The sequence below is a fragment of the Carassius carassius genome, chromosome 5 (genome assembly GCF_963082965.1).
Source record: "Carassius carassius chromosome 5, fCarCar2.1, whole genome shotgun sequence".
NCBI lineage: Eukaryota > Metazoa > Chordata > Actinopteri > Cypriniformes > Cyprinidae > Carassius > Carassius carassius.
In genome coordinates, this window is record NC_081759.1 from 29763042 (window position 1) to 29783407 (window position 20366).

Here is a 20366-nt window from a genome sequence, read left to right on the forward strand (position 1 = left end):
CACTGCTGGATCTGATCTTGATGGAGTCCTTCTGTAACGATAGGACACAGGAAACAAGAGATCCAAGAGCTGTGTGTTTAATGGGCAATCCAAAATCAGTATCCAAACAGGCAGGAGGTCAAAACCATGAAAACAGTCCAGAAACAAAACATGAAACAAGAAACTACAAGGGAATGTGAGAAAACTGGGTGACGGAAAATAAGGACTCCATGACACAGACAGAAAACAGACCGTTATATGTAGATAGGATAATGAAGGAATTGGAGACAGCTGAGTGCAATAACAGGTGTGCAATAAACTGTGATGAAGGGACAAAGCTATGTGGGAAATGTAGTGCCTGCGGTGAAGTGCCTATGGGGAAGTGAGACCACTAGTGGACACCCAGGGAAACACAGACCAGACACCATGATATAGTGTGGGCTAAGTGAGGGATACCTGTGCAGGGCCAGCGCTAAGGGGCCCTTAGGCTATCTGTAAGTGGGCCCTGTAAAGAAAGTGAACAGCCATTAAACAAAAAGAAGAAGCAACACTGGTGGCCCACGTCGCTAGCGGAGGCAGCCTCCGAAGCCGGTATCGAGGCTTGTATCGCTTTAGAGCAATGATGTCATTGATGACATCGAAGCCTCGCTTGGCCTGTCTGGTCCAGGAAGCGGTACAAATCTTGAAAATTCATGGTCCTCTGCCTTGTTAAACCCAGCCACTTTACAGTTTTAGAGTAGTATTATTGGCCCTCCTGCCCATTATGAGCAAAGACTTGATTTACACACATTTGATAGCCCCATTCTTTTCAATCCAATACGTTTATTACACAGTAATGTTATATTATCTATATTATATACCACTAGAAAATACACATTATATTCATATAAATAGATGTGGAAACTGATTTTTTTTTCACCATTATTTCTAAGCCTTAACTGGTGCAAAATACAATTTATCACAGATCACATTGGGTCATCTGTAATGTATCTGCTTGTTTTACACTTTGGCCACCGGGTGTTAGTGTGAGCAAATGAAGCCTCAAGGAAATGAACCCTTTTGTGAACCACTTAGCTGAAAAGTTTCAATGATTCATGTGGCTTCATCTCACCATCACTAGTCTCCGGTGTAGGCGAGGGTAGGCCTCTGTGTCGTGGAAAACATGTGGCTGGTCGAGCAGAGCGGCGTCCACGATCATGCTGGAAAACTGTTGTGGGACAGAGGTAAGTTGGCTGTATATCAGGCTCATAACTTTCTCAAACCATTAGGAGTATTTAGGGAAATAAATTGGTGTAAACTGGTTACATCAGTGTCCAAATGACTGATATGATCAGCTCGGCCAATGTGCAAACTAATGTCTCCAACTTCACTGCCGTGCCATATGTTTTCGATTTTAATACGTGAACAGAATTTGATTGAATTTCAGGCTGGACACACTGGTAGAGTTTTGTTGGATTGACTATGATTTTAATACTTCAGGACTAAAATGTCATTATAGAAAAGTATCCACAGTTATTTTAATCTGTAATAATATTTCATAGTATTATTGTTTTCACTTTTTTCACTCTCACTTTATTGTAAATGCACATAGCCTTGGTGAGCATGAGGCTTTTTCTCAGAAAAAAAAAAAACTTGTGCTTTTGAATGGTTTTTTGTATATTAAAATACATACCGACATCCACCCATGTAAGGCAGGAAAATGTTTTACTGTCTCAGACTAAGACTAAGATAAACATTTAAAAAGTGTTCTTTTAAGTTTAAAAATAAAAGCTGCAATAATTCTATTTGTATACAGAAACATTAGTAAAAGAGACCTGTTGAATGTTATCAACCTTAACAAAACAACTACAAACACTTGAAAAACATGAAAAAGTTGTTATGCAAATGTATTCAGTATGTACATAAGATTTCTATACAGTTTAGGCCGAGTACAAAATCAGACCAAGAATCTAAGCTCTCTGATTATTATAAAGAGAATTAACTTGATGTTCCCAGGCTGGGTAAACTGGGTTTAATCCAGTAAGAAATTTTAAAACTCTTTGCAAAAACTGGGTTATTATAATTCATATAGGGTGAAATCATAGACACAATGGGACACTTGTAGTAGTCTCATTCTCACTGTCCTGTAATGGCCCAATTGACCCGGGTTCATCCTATCTATGGCCTCTCTCATTTACTAAAATTGGCAGCGAGGTCCCAAAGATGTAATCCCAGTGTCTGAAGTAAGGGGCGAAGTTCCCTTTAAAGTGCTGATGATGGGCCAGGTGGTGCGGTGCCCCGCCAAAGCACGGCAACAGCCGATGCATTGACCAAGGAAAGTCATATCCACAGTGATCCTCCACAGCCATCCAGGTGTTAACCAGATGGAAAAGGATTTCGCTAAAAGGGTGGCAGCCCACAAGCATGGCACTTATAAATGCAAGGGTTTGTAAAGACAGCAGTTCAGAAATACTGGAGTCTTGAGCTGCCAGAGCAAAAGTATCCCTGTGCTGATGGTGAATGTTGTGGACGTTGTGGTACAGCCAGGGAATTCTGGAAAAAATACAGACATGTGATGTAGTTATATATAATAATATTATATAAATATGAATTTAAATATTTAATACAAATAGATACATCAATTCTGCATAAATATGGGCCTTGCTAAAGTTAGAAGTTCAGGCAACAAGAGTGAGATGTGATGACATCAACAGATTATGAAAGTGATGACTTTTTTTTCTCTTTTTGAAATTTTGAGCTGTGCACTTGATAGTTTATGTGTGTTCCTTATATTTGTGAATCTAAATGTATAAAGTAGTTGGTATTGTTTCTAGCATATACAGATATGTTTTTGCTTAAGTGATGTTATTTGTAATCTGGCAAGATCCGACGTGTTTTGTCTACTCTGTCTCATATAGAAACTAGACACTACATAGCTACACACTGAACTACACCAGCAGCTGAGTAGACTCCAGGGACGTGCGGTCAGGGTAGGCAGGGTAGGCAGTGCCTCACCAAAGGAAATGTTGACATTACATTTATTAATTCCAAGAGCTTTATTAATTCACCACATTATTAATTGCATTAATTTTATTCCAAATATTATTTTTTTGTAACAAAATTTTTCAGGAATACACATAATATACTCATTTTGCCATTGTTTGCTCCTAAAAACCGTTGTTTCATGCAGGAAATTCAAAAGCCATGGCCATTGAGGCAGAGGTGAGCGGTGCCTCTTTGGTCCATAGAACGTAGTTTATGTAGATTTGCGCATGCGCAGTCAGTTCTCATGCTGTCTTGAATTATCAACATTGAGGCAGAGACCGAGCTTGCTTCATGTCACGTGATCTACTCGCTCTCACTCAATCCGCGCGCTTCCCGAATACTAGCATCTAGCACCCCTGCTGTGCGCTGACACCAAAATGTTATCTTCCATACCCTGCGCGCCGTCACGTCACCTCAGCCACATTTGTACTTTATGTCTAAGGGTTAAATGCTGTTTTGTAGTTCTCTTTTTTAATCCTGGTGTGCCGTCGCCAGACGCTCATTGCGTGTCGGTGTGTGCGCCTAGCAGTTTGTAGGAGCGAATAAGCTGTTTTTGTACTTTAAAGCTGTACTGCTGACGCAATGTTTTCTGACTGTAGCCTGGTGCGCCGTCACCAGACCAAAAGTGTGTGTGTGTGTGTGTGTGCGCGCCGTGGCTGTCTGTGCGCGTTTGCGCATTTTGATGGAGTGACTAGGCTGCCGCGCCGCCTCCTTCTCTGTGTCCCGCACAAAACATTTGTTTGTTGTATAAGTCATAAGATAGATGTGTCCATTAATTTGATTATTATATTTGATTGTGCATTAGCCTCACATGACTGACTTTGCTGAATGCAGGCAGCGATCTGATGATGCCTGATATGAACTTGGGTTGCTAAATTAACTGAATGAATATATGAACATATATTCCACACATTGATAGGTCACAGCCTACCCATGACAAGATTTCACCGCACGTTACTGGTAGACTCAGTAATCTCATTTTCAGGTCAGCTATTGAAATTGCCATACGATCTGCAAAAGAAATATTAAAACTCTCTGGGAAAATTTTCACCGAAGACTTTCTGCTCCTGGTTAATTTAAATCACTTTTGGCATTTCATAATATCTCACATATGTATGACAATATAAGCCTTTCAGAACAGAACACATGAGATTATTAATTTGTTTCATAGCAATTTCATAGCATTTGTTTGTCATTTTTCCTTTTCATCTGGTGTTAAAGGTTTCGTTTTTGAGTTATTTTCCACCATAACTATTTTTTCTAAAATCTGATGAATGGATTATTATTATTATTATTAGATTATATAAAAGCAATATTATTATATTGAAATAATAAATTAAATTAAATTAAATTTGGCTATTACATCTATTAAATTATAATAAAATGTTGAATTATTAAATTAATAATATATATAATTATAATCTAAAAACATCCATAAGTATCTTTTTGGTTTTTAAAAAAAGGGCCATAGGGCTTTTAAGGATGTGCTAATAATGACCCGTTATTCTTAATAAGCCCACTCTAAGAACTTATTAAAGCAATATGAAATGCATTAACTGTGCTCGAAACCCATTCCTTTTCTCATAAACGCTACCCACTTCCTGTGTGTCTTCAGGCGAAAACTATTTTTCACAAAATGTGAAACGTCAAATTTGATTCATAGCCTATAGCCTACATAAAAAAACATGTATTTTTCAAAGCTGTATAGCAAAAAGGCACTACTAAAAGGCTGAAACTGATCAAATCTGCCCTATATGAGGACAGATAAGCGTTTAATTTAATAAAACTGTTTTAAATTTTAAATTTTGTCATTCAAAGTTTCACATCTCCATACGTGCAATGTTGGAAGCTCCACATTCTGCCATGTGAAATGTGTGATGCTTACTTGTGAATGGTGTAATGACAAAAGAAGAAGAGCGTATCGAATATCAGCATGCACGAGACACATTCCCTGAAGGCATGGAAACAAGACGGTGCTCTCTCCGGGAAGTGCGTGCGTCGTACCGACAGAAACACTGCAGTTAACGGTAAAACGCCAACAATGTATTTCCTTAAAATTAGAGTAGCACATCGAAACCACTGACGCAAGCCAACGACTTCACGGCATATCCTGTACTTATTAAGCCATCCCACGTATGGACTGAACACGTCGAGAAGCATGAAGGGAGCAGAGAAGATGAGGTGAGTTATAAAAGCTGCGCACACGCTAATGTGGGGTGACAGGAGCACATGACGTTCCGCATATATGAAGTCCCAAATCCACTGAAGAAGTGCATCGCCTCCGATAATCAGTGAGAAGAGAACAATCATCCTTGTGGACTGTTGTTTCTACATAACCGCGAATGAAGCTGCAGCAGCGATTATCCTCCAAAAGTTTTGTCTTTTAGAGCAAACGGTGTGAAGATCACTTTCATTCTGACATGACATGAGGTAATTTGAAAGCGAGCCAGGCAGTGAAAATTGATGCTCTCCTCCCACAAGCGCAACTTTACCAACTTAAAAGACAAAGTCACTCGATCTGTTAACCGCATATTAACACGAGCAGCATTGAATCGTGATCAAATGATGTGATTAATAATATTGTGTAAAGTAACAAGGTGTGTCTAAAACGTAAATTAGCCTATCGATTGTTAAAGGGGCCATATTATGCTTTTTTAAAGCTAATTATTTTGTGTATTTGGTGTAACAGAATATGTTGACATGCTTTAATGTAAAATATATATATATATTTCTGAAATACTGTACATTATTGTAGGTCCTATGCCTCGCCTCTTTCAAATGCGTAATAGAGCATCACATCCTCGCCCACAGCCGGTGCCGGAAGTAAAAATTCAATACAATTTCTGCATTGACAGTTGGGGTATAAGCCATAAAAACGTAACCATACATGGTAGACTTAAAACCAGCTACGGCTGTACTAAGTGATAGTATATGCTCATATAAACGCCAAAGGTTCATGGGGCACTAACCTTGATTTGAGATAAATGCCTTTTATTCGCGATGTCTTGGCTAAGTACTTCATTACCCACAATCCTGAACAATCCCACAGTGATGCATCTGATTGGTGGAGCTCGTGAAACCATCTGGTTAAACCCTGCGAAGGTCCGTGAAGACTGAAGATCATTAATAAAAAATAAATAAATAACCTGTGTTGCGTTTTTGCACGGTAGACTTATGAGTGCAATCATGACCTCCTTGGCTGCCATGAGAGTTTTGCATGGAGGTTGGTAAGGTTAGTTAGCATTATCGTCCACTTTAGCTAGGCTACTGTAGCCTTCATATGGTATGAGTCATATCAAGCATTTTATGATGCCACTGTCAAAACAATATTTAGCCTAGGCATACCTTTTTGTGCATTTACTGAACATTTGTGTAATAATTCATGGCAATGACATGTGTTGACGACTGAGCGGTGATTGCAGTCAGGTACAAAGCACTGCACCATGTTGCTGATGTTATCGTTAACCACTTTCACACACACACACACAATATAAAATACACAATGATAAATATAAAAATCAATACACAATACCTATATAAAACACTATTTATTTACACGATTAATACTGAAAGAACTGCTATTACTGCACATTCACTATATAAAATAAAATTCACTGGAGGAAAAAGTTCGCGCGGGCGGCCGTCATCAGATTTGGAAGTCGCTCAAAAGGCTCGTTCGCGGTTGTGGCTTCAGTCGAATTCAGTGAGGCGCAGTGGTTTATGGGATGAGTAGTTCCTGCGCTCGAAATGAAAATATGTACACAGTCTTGTATCTTTGACTTTTTTTGGATTTTCTCTTAATTTTTTCACTCGAAATGATATGTTATATGCTTATGAGTTCAGCCGTAGCTGGTTATCCTCACACATGCTCTAAAACTCTTTAGATACGGATTTCTCCGAAAGTCAATGGAAGAAATGAATGGGAAATTTACTTCCGGCACCAAAGCTCTCTCGGGCTGTGGGCGGGACTGTGATGCTCTATTTTCTACAAAGTCCCTCCTTCTGACAAGTGCAGTCTGCTCTGATTGGCCAACTGACGAGCATCGCAAGCAATCGTCGGATGAGTGCATTCACACCATAGACGAGTATTATTTCTATATGATTCACACCGGCATCAGGAGCAGCACGTGATAATTTAAAACTACAAAAGGAGACAACAACGGAACAAGAGGAGATGGCACTATTTCCATCTCCACTAGGACTTGCCACTGTAGATCAACATTGTTTGTCGTGGACAACTACTGTTGTATAAAGCTATTTAGTTGGCTATAATAAATTATAAGATGACGTTAGTCTTCTATTTTAGCTGCGCTGCTGACGCTCAATTAAAATGACAGCACTTTTGATGTACAAAATAAACACGATTTCACACAAAACGTGCTAAAAATGCACAGAATAAGTATTGGGAGTGAGGAGTCATGTGCGATTTGGGTTGTTCTGGGAGGGGTCTGAGCCGGTCGGCCATGATGGTAGGACACGCTATCGGTTGCCAGGGGCGATGCCTTCAGAACGTCACAGAGGCGCAACTAAACATTTCAGAGCTCTTTCATTTTTGCACATTTATTATGTCGGCGGAACAGAGACAGACCTATGAATACGAGAAAGAAAAGGAAGAAAGTAAAGCAATGCAAAAAGATAAGGCGAAAGAAAGGGGACCTTACAGGAACAAGCTCACACCAAGCGCAAAACAGTGGTGTTTTGGAGAAGCTCTCAGGCACCCAAAATATCAACCCATACGAGCTCGCTGCAGCGGCACAGAGACCTGGACCATTTATCTCCATGCACACATATGGACATTGTGAATTATATTGTTTACGATGTAAGTCACCTTGCATTCACGCTGTTAATGGCTTTAATCTAAACAGGACATTTACATCTTGCAATCACACATTTAACTACCCTAGCCAACCCGGAACTGGTTTGTCCACTTTGCAGCCCCCAACACAAAAACCTGGTACAGTATGTGTCAGTGGGCTAAAATCAAATTAGAACTAAACATACACAGCTTTAGCCTACATCAAAACATGTTGGAAACGTTTGTGTACATTGAACATCTCGTTACAATATAGTGTTTACGAAACAGTCGCAGTTATTTAAGTTACTTTGTCATTTTGGTCAAGAAGTGTCTACTAAATGCAAAGTGTAATTACAACACACTAAAACGCATGTGAATTAACTTACTTTGGCCAGTACAACGCTGTTTTCATCACCTGGAGGCTTATAGTGTCTTGTACCCAGCCACAGCAGAAAGCCTCGTAACTTTCCAAAGACTTGAGGCTTTTAAACTCCTGGGTTGTGTAGTAACTTACATCAAAAACACGATAATTCACAATGTCCATATATGTGCATGGAGGTAAATGGTCCAGTTCTCTGTGCCATTCCGCTGCAGGGAGCTCGTATGGGTCGATGCCTGAGAGCTTCTCCAAATACCGCTGTTTTGCGCTTGGTGTAACCTAAAAAAAACTGTATTCCATTGTTCCTATGTTTTCCATATGTATCGTGTGAGGTATTGGAGAAGTTTTTTAACGCAGCAGTAACTTCCAGGTATGGTAAAACAGTGCAGAATTGCGAGAACCTCCTCTACTAACGAGTTCACAACACACGTAAACAATCATGATTTGCCGCCGGTGTCCTGCCAACATGGCGGAGACTGTGATATCGAGGGGAGGGGCTCTGTGCTATGACGACAACTCCTCACTCTCAATAGATACAGACGGTTGGTCTGGGAACGCCCCCGGTAACGCCCCGTCACGTGATGTGAATTTAGCCCATGGGGGGAAACATTGCCTTGGCGCCAATTGAAATACACGGGACAATCATGCCGAAGAGTTGCTGTGTAGTTTTCTGTACCTCCAATACACTAACAAATTATGAATTGAAGTTCTACGTCCTTCCTAATAAACATACAGAACTGGAAAGGATGAAAAAATGGCTACAAGCAATAAGTTGTGAGAATGATCAAGGGAAGTTATGGAATCCCAAGACTAATGTGTATGTTTGCAGTCGGCATTTCATCACAGCTGGCTACGTTAACATTGTGTTCATTATTAACGTTATCAAAAATGTGTACGGTTGTTTCAGAAAGTGGCATGCATATATAATTAGCCTTATCATTCTACCTGAAGCAAAACTATGTAACGTTAGCCTTGTGTCGAACCTCGCATGAAAACGTGTCTGCTAAGAGGTGTAGTCTACGTGATACGCCGTATACCCACTAGAAAAGGCCAATGATTTCCGTATACCCACTAAAAACGTGAGGATACGTAACAATTAGGTTTTGTGTCTGAACTTTTACACTTTCATTCATAAATTCACCCCGTCTGTGTTTGCGAAGCGATTGAATTCGCGGAATCCAGTCACAAATGGAACTGGCTATATAAAGCAGAACGTCACGGAATTTGGCTATTTTTGAATGAATACATCTACAATAGGGCTGTAAAATGAATAAAAAATCGATATGGACTAGTGTATATGAATATTAATGTTAAAAGAGACTACGATTGTTCTACGCGTCTCTGGGAATGAGCGCTCAATATGTGCATTTTCAGGATCTTAAGTTACAATGAAGTATATAGGCCTACATAAGAATTTCATTAAAAAATTAAATGTTAATTTAATTAAAAATGTTAATGAATTAAAAATGCTAGAAACTCATATAGCCTATTTTTTTTATTCAGCTCTACATAAATAAATTTTTAGATTCTTACACAGTAAAAAACATTGTGTTACACATATTGGGTCACTTGGGTTATCTTAAAATGTGTTGGGTCATTTTTTTTCATCATTGGGTTATTTTTTAGTTATACTGTGTTAAAATGTTAATGATCCAGTCAGCGACTCAGCGGACATCAGCTGTTCTGAAACATTAATCCTTTTAAAGTTTTAAAACTATCTGGAGCCCTGCTTTAATACCTTTCTGGACTTTCAAAGACGCAATGACGCTGCTGTGTGGTTCATTAACCTCTCGGATCTCATCAAAAATATATGTTTTTGTTCCGAAGATGAAAAAAGATCTTACAGGTTTGGGACGACATGAGGGTGAGTAATTATTTTGACAGAAATTTCATTTTGGGGTGAACTAACCCTTTAAGTCATAAATTGTTATAACAGCTCTCTGATAAAACTACTTGGAGGGGGGAGATATTACCCACAGTAACCACAGTAAGGTTCAATTTAGTAATTAAGTCTAACATTACTCATTGAACTTAAAGCCATACCCTGTATATCTCAACATCCTTGTTTAAGTAACTGCTAATTAAATGTGGAAATGTTAAAACCCACATCAGACTATTTGACAGCCGGCTATTTTACCAGTTGTATTTTCATTAATATTTTTGAGAATTATTCACCCGATAATGAAAAATCTCTGATCATTAACTCCCGCTCAAGTTGTTCCAAACCAGTAACCAAACAAAACTTGCCCCCTATTGACTACCAAAGGCAGTTCAAGTTGGATAGAAAGACCTTTGGCATATACTCTGTAACTTTTAAAATAGTTTACATGCACAAACAGCTATATTAGTACCTAAAGGAAAAGTAAAATCCAAAACAGTATAATATAGGCTCATTAAATTACACTGCTCTGTACATAAACTCTTTCCTTCAGTGATTCTGTTTTTTATCCACAGGTGTCATCATGACTAATAGTCATTCATTACTTTTAGAATAACCTACTTTAATTCACTACAACATTGCTTCAGTTTTACTTTCACAAAGTGTAACACTGCTGTTTTTTTTCTGTGATTCATTTGTAACCATATATTGAATCCTTGGAATGTTTGTCATATATGCCAACTTGTTACATATTATTTATTCTCTCAAGGTTGGTACTACTATGGTGCACTAGCTTAACAATGAGACAAGCAAGGATCCACATGTCTTGGTACTTGGAGACAAAGAAAACTCCTCCCAAGTATACATCATTTTCAATGGAGAGGCAGTTGAAAAGGAGACCATACTTCAAGCAGTGGATGTATGCTAGGACTGCACGATCAATGGAATGCGATTGTCATGCTCATTTTGTTAGTAAATCCGGTTCTGTAATCAGCAGTAAATCATCATCACCTGCTTTCAGATGGAGCAGCATTTACTACAAAGAGCCGTAGTTCACTGACAAGTTACGCAAAAAAAATAATAAATAAATAAATTGCACGATTATGAAATCGAAGAAATCGTTCACAATAATGACAGCTGTTTGCATAACTTCTCAGTGAACTATGGCTGTGTAGTAAATGTTGTTCCATCTGAGAGCATGTGAAAATACCACATTTAATAACATGTTTTTACTCCAAATTTACTTCATAACGTCAGTCGAGTGTTTAAAATAAATCCTTCTGTGAGATTGTGACTTCTTACAATTTCAATTCCATTTCAATTAATCGCGCAGCCCTAATGTATGCAGTCTATAATATTCATGGAGGAGTTCCTTCTACACATTGGTGCCTCCTAAAAAACTTTGTATTCAGTGTTACTGATCATCAGTAAATACAGTAGCCAAAACAGAGTTGGTTCACCAAAAAATGAAAATTCTGTCATTAATTACTCATCCTCATGTTGTTTCAAACCCGTAAGTCCTTTGTTTATCTTCAGAAAAAAAATTAAGATAATTTCGATAGAATCTGGAAGCTCTCTGACCCTCTCATAGACAGCAAGGGTTCTACCACGATCAACGTCCAGAAAAGTAGCAAGGAGATTGGTAAAATAATCCATAACAATGACAATTTGTCTCCTCTGCATCACCCTATAGCGCCATTTTGGAGAGTATCCACTGAACACAAACAGCGTATGTCGTTCTGTGTCAGCCGCACCAAAAGGATACGTTGTTTTCATTCAAATCAAAGCACAAACAATGTAGAAAATGTATCCGCGTGGCATAGTTGACACATCATACGCTGTTTGCGTTTAGTGGATACTCTCCAAAATCGCACTAGGGTGACATGGAGGAGAATTTTTGAATTAAGTCGTTATTTAAAAAAAAAATAGATAATAGCTGCGGTCCACACTCGGCCCGGATATCACTCGCCGATGCCATCTGAGCTGGAGGCACCATGGGGCATGCAGTAGCTGATTCAGAATCGCCAGATTGTCTAGCAAAGTCAGAATTACCTCCTCTCCTAGGTTCACAAAACGGTCGTCCATAAAATGCATTGCTGTTCTGTTGTAACTTGTAAGTAATCTTAAAGATTTCTAAATGCATCTACATTCGGAAGGCCAAATAAAGTGCTTTTGCTTTCACCTAGATACACAAAGCATCTCCCTGACATTGCTGCTTCAACATTAACTGTGGTTACTGAAACCACACCTTTCTTTGCATGAACATTTGGGCAGCATTACACAATTATTTTCACATAGTGATGAAGACGTGGGTTTAAATGAGCCATTTCAGGGGGGCGTGGCAGAGTCTTAACTTTGATAAAGAATATCTCTTTGGTTTTGAGACTTTAGTCTTTGCAACTTCAGGGATCTTATCTATGAACAATCAGCTTGTAACACTCCAAAGAGAAATGAAAACTTGAAATCAGATCATACAGTTTGATCCCTTTAAGTAAATAATGAACTACAAAACACTATCACTGTGGGAAAACCATTTAAAGTCACACTCTCTGCTTTTAATTAAATGAAAGCCGAGTATGAAGTCACCAAAAGTTAAAGGGATAAAGCTGTTAAAGCCCAAAATTAAAATGTTATTATCTCATGTCATGCCAAAACTGTTTAACTTAGAACTTTATATAGCTTTATTTACTTTTTATAACTTATAACTTTATTTCATTTGGACATTCTCTTGCTGAGAAATAGCTCATAAAATATATTTAAAAAAATGTGAGCGTTCAAGAGAAATGTTTCATATCTGTCTTATTTGACATTCAATATCTCAGGACAGAAATAAGGTAGGAGGAAAATTCTGATACCACGAAGCATAATTTTTTGGTGATGTTCCCCAACATATGTGCTGTATGTGAATTAAGGTTTGTGGTGATATCATGAAATAATCAAAAGTTACAGCATTCGGAACCAAGGTAGCCTTTCACTTAGCCCTTTACATTTTTGAAATAGTTTTTTTTTTTTTTTTTTGAAGCAATGACTCACTCAAGTTTAGTCAAAGCCCCAAACAAATATACTTGTTTTATTCTACTCGATGAGAATTTTCAAATGACACATGACTATCTGAGCTGTATGATGTTTCTGACATGTTAGAGTACATGCCACAAAAAAAAACAATTTTCATAAATTATGATTTTTTTCCTTCTATTTATGAGCAAATAACTCTGCACTTAATCAAAGTGGCTAGATGCATTGTAAAGTTCAGATTCAAAGCGTTCAAATTATATTATTTTTTGTTGATCAAGGCAGTGGTTTGAAAAATATGATTAGTAATATTTTTGCGGAGTTGGGGGGGGGGGTAATTTGATTATGAATTTTTTTGTGCAGACACTTCGGGTTTAAAGGGTTTTGAGTAATGCCTAGGTGTTTTGGTTCATACAACATAAGTCAGTGCTAAAACTGTTCAGAATATCTTTTTTTTGTGTTCCACAAAAGAATTAAATTACAGGTTTCATACAGACGAAATGAGGGTAGGTAAATGATGACCAAACTTGTAATTTTTGGTTAAACAGCCCTGTTTTTGGTCTAAGAGAATAGACTATGTAGAATATGTATCGTTTAATGATTTTTTCATTATTTTATTTATTTATTTACTTACTATTACTATTATCTGTGTTTATTTATACTGTATTCGTTATACTTTTAATTATTTTTTGAGATGGAGATCATAAAATGTATGTGAAACGTGTGTCTTTTTAAATAAATAAATAAGTTTCACTAATCAACCAATTACCACGCATGACAGTTTCTTTATTAACAGCATCTGCGTATGTTTGGAGCTCATACTGTGTTGAGACCTGGTGACCATGGGAATACAATAACAATCTCTTGCTCCTTCTGTGTTACTAAGCCACCAGCAACAGAGATCAGATGCCAAATTGAAAAATCTTTCACATAGTCAGTTCTTTATTTTTTGTAGAAGGAAAGGTCTCACTTTAGAAGAAAAGGAGCCTTAATACCTCACCGTATGAGCTTTTCATTTACAAAACATGCTAAGCACACAGCCTAACTGTTGTTGTTGTAGTTTTCATACGGTCAGGTAGTGCATTTCAAGGCTGCTTTGGCAGTCATTCACGTATTTTGATGTGTGAGACAATAGGAGGAAAAATGTATCACTTCAATTCACATGCCCTCTGAGTTCTTCCTATTCATTACTCACCACATTCTGAGAGAGAAAAATGACTAATTTCCCCAGAACACAGTGAATTCCAATATAATTGTAAATATTATTTTTTTATTTTATCTATTTGATTGATTTTGTAATATTCTATTCCAGGCTTACTTGGTTTTGGATTTGATGCCTCTCGTTCACTATCACAGAGGCACATTTTGATGAATGTATTATGAAGTTGGTTCTTGAACTGTTCAATATTCTTTGTTTCCCTTTATTTTTACTCATATTTAAATACAAAACATGCTGTTTTAAAGTACTGAATATACAGACAAATTAAAACAAAGAATCAATCTGTGATGATAAAATTCAACACCCCAGACAATAATGCTAAAGAATAATAATGTTTTAAGAACTGATTTAAAACTAGACAAACAAAGGGGGTAAACCTAACATCCTTCGGATGAGACGTTAAACCGAGGTCCTGACTCTCTGTGGTCAGTAAAAATCCCAGGATGTCTTTCGAAAAGAGTAGAGGTGTGACCTCGGCATCCTGGCTAAATTCGCCCATTGGCGAATGGCCTTCTAAACAATCCCCATATCCGCTGATTGGCTTCATCACTCTGTCTCCTCTCCACCAGTAAGCTGGTGTGTGGTGGGCGTTCTGGCGCACTATGGCTGCCGTCGCATCATCCAGGTGGATGCTGCACACTGGTGGTGGATGAGGAGATACCCCCCTGACAATGTAAGCGCTTTGAGTGCCTAGAAAAGCGCTATATAAATGTAATGAATTATTATTATTATTAACAACATGAAATGGGAGACTGTTTCACAAACTTGGGGCCAAAACAACCACAGAATCTCAGCTGTCTCAATGGGGAGTAGGGAGTCAAGGCCTCAATACAACAGAATCGTGAAATTAATATGAATATGAAACTTCACAGGCAACCAGTTGTTACAAGTTGGGTGTGTGCTAAACGTAAGACAAAGTGCTCGAGGAGGATAGTGATCAAAATGAGGAGTTTACTGGATGACGACGGAGAATACAGACTATACACAACACCACATTAACTTCACAATAGGTTAAGATACAAATACATTAAGTTACATTCACATTCAGATGCACCATCAGGTTAGGTTACAATACAATCACGGACCAGGAGGAACTAAACAGACAGGGTATTTAAGCACACAGAAGGTGATGAGGGAACTGGACACAGGTGGGGATCAATCAATTAACAAAACAAGAAAAGGAAGAGGACCAAATAAGGAAACAAAAGTTCATTAATGTAACAGTTCGCCCCCTCCCGGAAAGGTGCGTCCTGGGGGTTCTGGAGGCGGGCAAGGAGCAGGCAAGGAGCAGGTGAAGAGGGAGCATGCAGGTAGGGACCAGGGCGGAGTGGATGGAGGGAGGAGCCTGGAGCAGGAGGAGCCAGATGGTCCTCCAGAGACCAGCCATGACGGAGATCCAGGGTGGAGTCGACGGTGGGAGGAGCCATGGTGGAGAATGAGCAGACGACACCAGGGGGCCAACAGGCGGAGACTGCACCGGTGGGTGAGGAGCCCAAGATGGAGCAGCGCAGCCGCAGAGCCAGGGTGACGTCGAGGACCCGGAGGGCCTAGGTGGAGCAGAGGGCTCAGGCGACCAAGGCAGAGGCGGGGTCCTGGAAGACCGCTGTGGAGCCGGAGTGACTGAGGATGGAGGTGGAACCAGAGGGAAGGAGGAGCCTGACAGAGCCGGAGGGATGGAGTGACGAGGTGAAGCCAGAGGAATGGAGTCCCGAGGCGGCGGATGATCGACGACTGACCAAGGTGGAGCCGGAGGGACGAGGGAGTCCGGTGGAGCAGGTGGGATGCCAGGCCACGGTGGAGACGAGGGAGCTAAGAGCCAAGGCAGAGCCGCTGGGTCGAAGGACTGAGGAGAAGTCCAGGGCTCGGAGGCTGGAGGCGGAGACAGGGCCTTAACACGCCAAGGTGGAGCTGGAGACTGGCAGTCCAGCGGCGAACCATCGCACCCAGATGGCGTGGACTGAGGGTGAGCTGCGGGACTGACTGGCACCAGCAGAGATGACGTCGAGGAACTGGCTGGTCTAGGAGGAGGAGAGAGAGGAAGGATGGGAGGAAACACAGGAGGATCAGGGCTGGACGGAACCAGCGGAAGTGGAGCAGAGGGACTGGCAGGTCTAGGAGGAGGTAGGAGAGGGAGGCTTTGAGGGAACACAGGAGACACAGGAAATTCAGAGCTGGGCAGAACCAGCGGAGAAACAGGAAATTCAGAGCTGGGCGGAACCAGCGGAGACACAGGAAATTCAGAGCTGGGCGGAACCAGCGGAGACACAGGAAGTTCAGAGCTGGGCGGAACCAGTGGAGACACAGGAAGTTCAGAGCTGGGCGGAACCAGCGGAGACACAGGAAGTTCAGAGCTGGGCGGAACCAGCGGAGACATAGGAAATTCAGGGCTGGGCGGAACCAACGGAGGAACAGAAAACTCAGGGCTGGGCGGAACCAGTGGAGGAACAGGAAATTCAGGGCTGGGCAGAACCAGCGGAGATGGAGCAGAGGAACTGACTGGAGGAGGTAGGAGTGGGAGACTGAGAGGGTATACAAGGGGATCAGGACTAGATGGATCCAGCGGAGAAACAGAAAATTCAGGGCATACCTCCATAGACCAGTCCATAAGATCCAATAGTTGCTCCATATAATTTCCCGAGACCGCATCGCGGAAGTGTGGGCAGGGCGTTCCTCCACGCCCTCGATCTCCACTAAGACTCCCACGATGCACGGTGTTGCCGGCTCACACACCTGGTCAGTTGCGCTCTCGAGGTCCTGCACCCTGTCGTTGATTGGCTCGGGCTCGGGCTCTGCGGCTGCGGTGGGCTCTGGCTCTGTGCGGCTTGATGGTGGCTGGCTGGTCTCTGGGTCGGGAGTGGGGCTGGAGATATCCTCTTCGGCGGTGCAGGTGGTCCATGAAGATCCATTTTTCTCCAGCACCCACTCCACGAAAGCGGCAAAATCCTCTCGGGGACCGTTCGCTGGTAGGCATGCCTTACACTGCTCGCTCAGTCCGGTGTAGTAGAAATTGGAGAGCAAGCGGTCGGGGGAAGTGGGTAAGGCACGCCAGATCGAGATGGTATGGTCCTCCAGCGAACGGTCCAGTTGCTCCATGCATAGGAGACGGACTGCTGGAATGGCCATTCCGGGAGAGGGAAAAAAAATAAAAAACCAAAAAGAAAGAAAAACGCCGCTAACTAAACTATACTGTTTGGTCTGTGATTCTGTTACAAGTTGGGTGTGTGCTAAACGTAAGACAAAGTGCACGAGGAGGATAGTGATCAAAATGAGGAGTTTACTGGATGACGACGGAGAATACAGACTATACACAACACCACATTAACTTAACAATAGGTTAAGATACAAAAACATTAAGTTACATTCACATTCAGATGCACATTCAGGTTAGGTTACAATACAATCACGGACCAGGAGGAACTAAACAGACAGGGTATTTAAGCACACAGAAGATGATGAGGGAACTGGAGACAGTTGGGGATCAATCAATTAACAAAACAAGAAAAGGAAGAGGACCAAATAAGGAAACAAAAGTTCATTAACGTAACACCAGTCAAAAGAGGCACTTTTTTTTGGTCCCTGTTAGGTATCTGGCAACAGCATTTTACACCAGATGTAGAGATAACTGAGGCAAATTGACATAAATCACATTACAACAGTCAAAGGGCATGATTCATGAATCACTATTTTCATGTCTTTCTTGGAAAAGAACGACTTTAGTTTAGTGATAGCCCTGAGATGTAAAAAGCTGCTCCTGACAGCACCCATTTGCTCTTCAAATAATAGATGTCAAACAAGACTCTGGTCTGAGGTCTGAACATTAGATAAGTGTGATCCTAACTGAATTTGAAAAGCTGAGACAGAGACTATAGGATCAGCACTTTGAGATTGGAATCATTTAGCTGCAAAAAGTTCAAATTAATGGCAAGGGGACCAAGCGATAATTTTAACCCCCTATTTTAGAGATTTACTACTAATCTTTCAAAACATTTATATTTAATGTAACTGCCACAGGTCCAAAGTCACAATTGTCCATTTTTTCTTGGGAACCGTAGTAATTACAGTTTTTTCACCCCACTGAGTAGGTTTACAATGCAAATATATAGATCTGTGAAAAATAGGACAGAATGCTGGATTAAGTCATTAGCAAGTTTTTAACAAGATGGCAGTGATTCCATCAGAACACATTGATTATTTGGTACATAAACACCTTTAAATATAGAACAAACTATCCCAAACAGCAACCAGTGTCAGCCCACATCTGGCCCGCATTGATTTCATGCCGGCCACATGTGGGACGGATCTGGGCCAACACTATGCTGCTGTCTGGGATGTGTGTGGCAACATCTAGTCTTTGATCTGAATTGCATATAATCAGCCATTTCCTCTAATGGTGACTTAAATCTAAAACATTCAGATCATTAGCTCTTTGCTGATTATTACTAGTTATAAGCCTTTTATGTAGGGGTTCCATTTTAGTTACTACTTTCATAGTGTCCCATAATTTCCTGGAATCCCCAAAGTTACATTTTTTTTATTTTTTTCCTAGCCTCCTTCAACAAAATATTTAATTCATTTCGAACTAATTTTCATTCAGTTTTATCTTGGTTGATAAAAGCTAGGTTCTTCCTATTTAAACACTCCTTAATTTCCTTTGTTATATAACTTTTGTTATTAGGAAAAACAGTTAAGAGTTTTCTCCTCAACCACTGTTTCCACACAAAAGTTGTTGTAATATGTTATTGGCACTGTGGCATTCTCAGTGTCCTTTTCATGAAACAGTTCCCAGTCTGTAGAAAGCGAAGCAGCTCTTTAAAACTTCAATACTGTCATCGGACCAAACAGTCTTTGTATGTGCCTTTATCCATTTTAAAAGTGTTCTTTAAGTAGGTTAAACATATCTAAAATCGTATTTCCCTGCCGATATCACATTTTATATACTGTTCATACCCTAGGAGTGAAAGGTCCAGTCTGCAATGACTAAAATCGGTAAGAATGAACATCGGAGATTCAGGAGTAGGCTTAGTACATATAAGCAAAGTGGTAAAACACTTCTTTGGCATTCTGTAACCAACCCCCACACAATACATTTGAGTTTCTGCACTAGAGCTCTCCACATGCTGCTGTGTGTCTCTCTGCTGTCAGGTATGAATCTCTTAAATTCGTCTTTGAGCAATTGATGTTATGTATTTTTCTTAATTGGAACTCAATTTAATTCTGAATTGTCTTAAAATTGATGATGAACATGGAGCTAGACTTCAATTGATCCTGATAAATTAAAGGGATAGTTCACTCTCATATTAAATTTTGGTATGTTTTAGCTTACCTCAAGGACATCCAAGATGTAGGTTTCTTTGTTTCCTCGGTATTTCCCATTTTGATATTTTTAGGTCCAACCGTTCTTGTCTGTGACTCACATAATGGATGTCTATGGTCACCACCTCAAAGAGCATGCACAGAGGAGTCAAAATTAAACAATTCCCCATCATAAGTACACATTGATGACCTAATACACGAAACGAGCGGTTTGTGTAAGAAAACGAACAGTATTTATATCTTTTTTACCTTTTGTACACAACCACGTCCAACTGATCTGAGTTCGCGAGTGCTTCCCGATGTGACGTGCATGCGTGCTCTGGTTTAGTTTGCGCAAGCGCGGAAAGCCCCGGATGTGAACAGTAAATAACAGGATAGTGTAAGAATAAATAAATATCCAAACATTAAAAAAAAGAAAAAAAAATCTAATAAAAACAAATATATAAAACAAAATAAAAATAAAGATTAAAATAAAATGTATTGCACTTTCTAAGGACAGTATCGTCTCAGTTTCATTAATGTATTGCTGAATCATCAGGTATCATTAATTATCTCAGGGCATTTTTCATTGAGCAGGGCTCTTCATTACTATTTAGTTCTTCTGAATGACAATCCTACCTTCCCATTCTGGTGTGTTGGGCTCATGACTGGAGCTTGGTAACGTTACTGGGCCTTGCTCTTCACTGTTAGCAGAAAATTGGACTAGAGGCGGCTGCTGCTGAAGAGCTACAAGAAAAAGTTTGATACATGAGCGGTGGTTTGCAAA

The 20366-nt window shown here is 40.0% G+C and overlaps 1 protein-coding gene across 1 annotated transcript; it reads right to left on the reverse strand.

The window, feature by feature from the left end:
- Positions 1 to 1864: 1864 nt before the first annotated feature.
- Positions 1865 to 5423, reverse strand: LOC132141211 (cholesterol 25-hydroxylase-like protein). The gene is made up of 2 exons (XM_059550531.1): positions 4889 to 5423; positions 1865 to 2511 (listed from the first exon to the last, which is right to left on the reverse strand). Exons 1-2 carry the CDS (start codon positions 5311 to 5313, stop codon positions 2133 to 2135), a joined length of 804 nt encoding a protein of 267 aa, XP_059406514.1. The 5' UTR covers positions 5314 to 5423; the 3' UTR covers positions 1865 to 2132.
- Positions 5424 to 20366: the final 14943 nt, after the last annotated feature.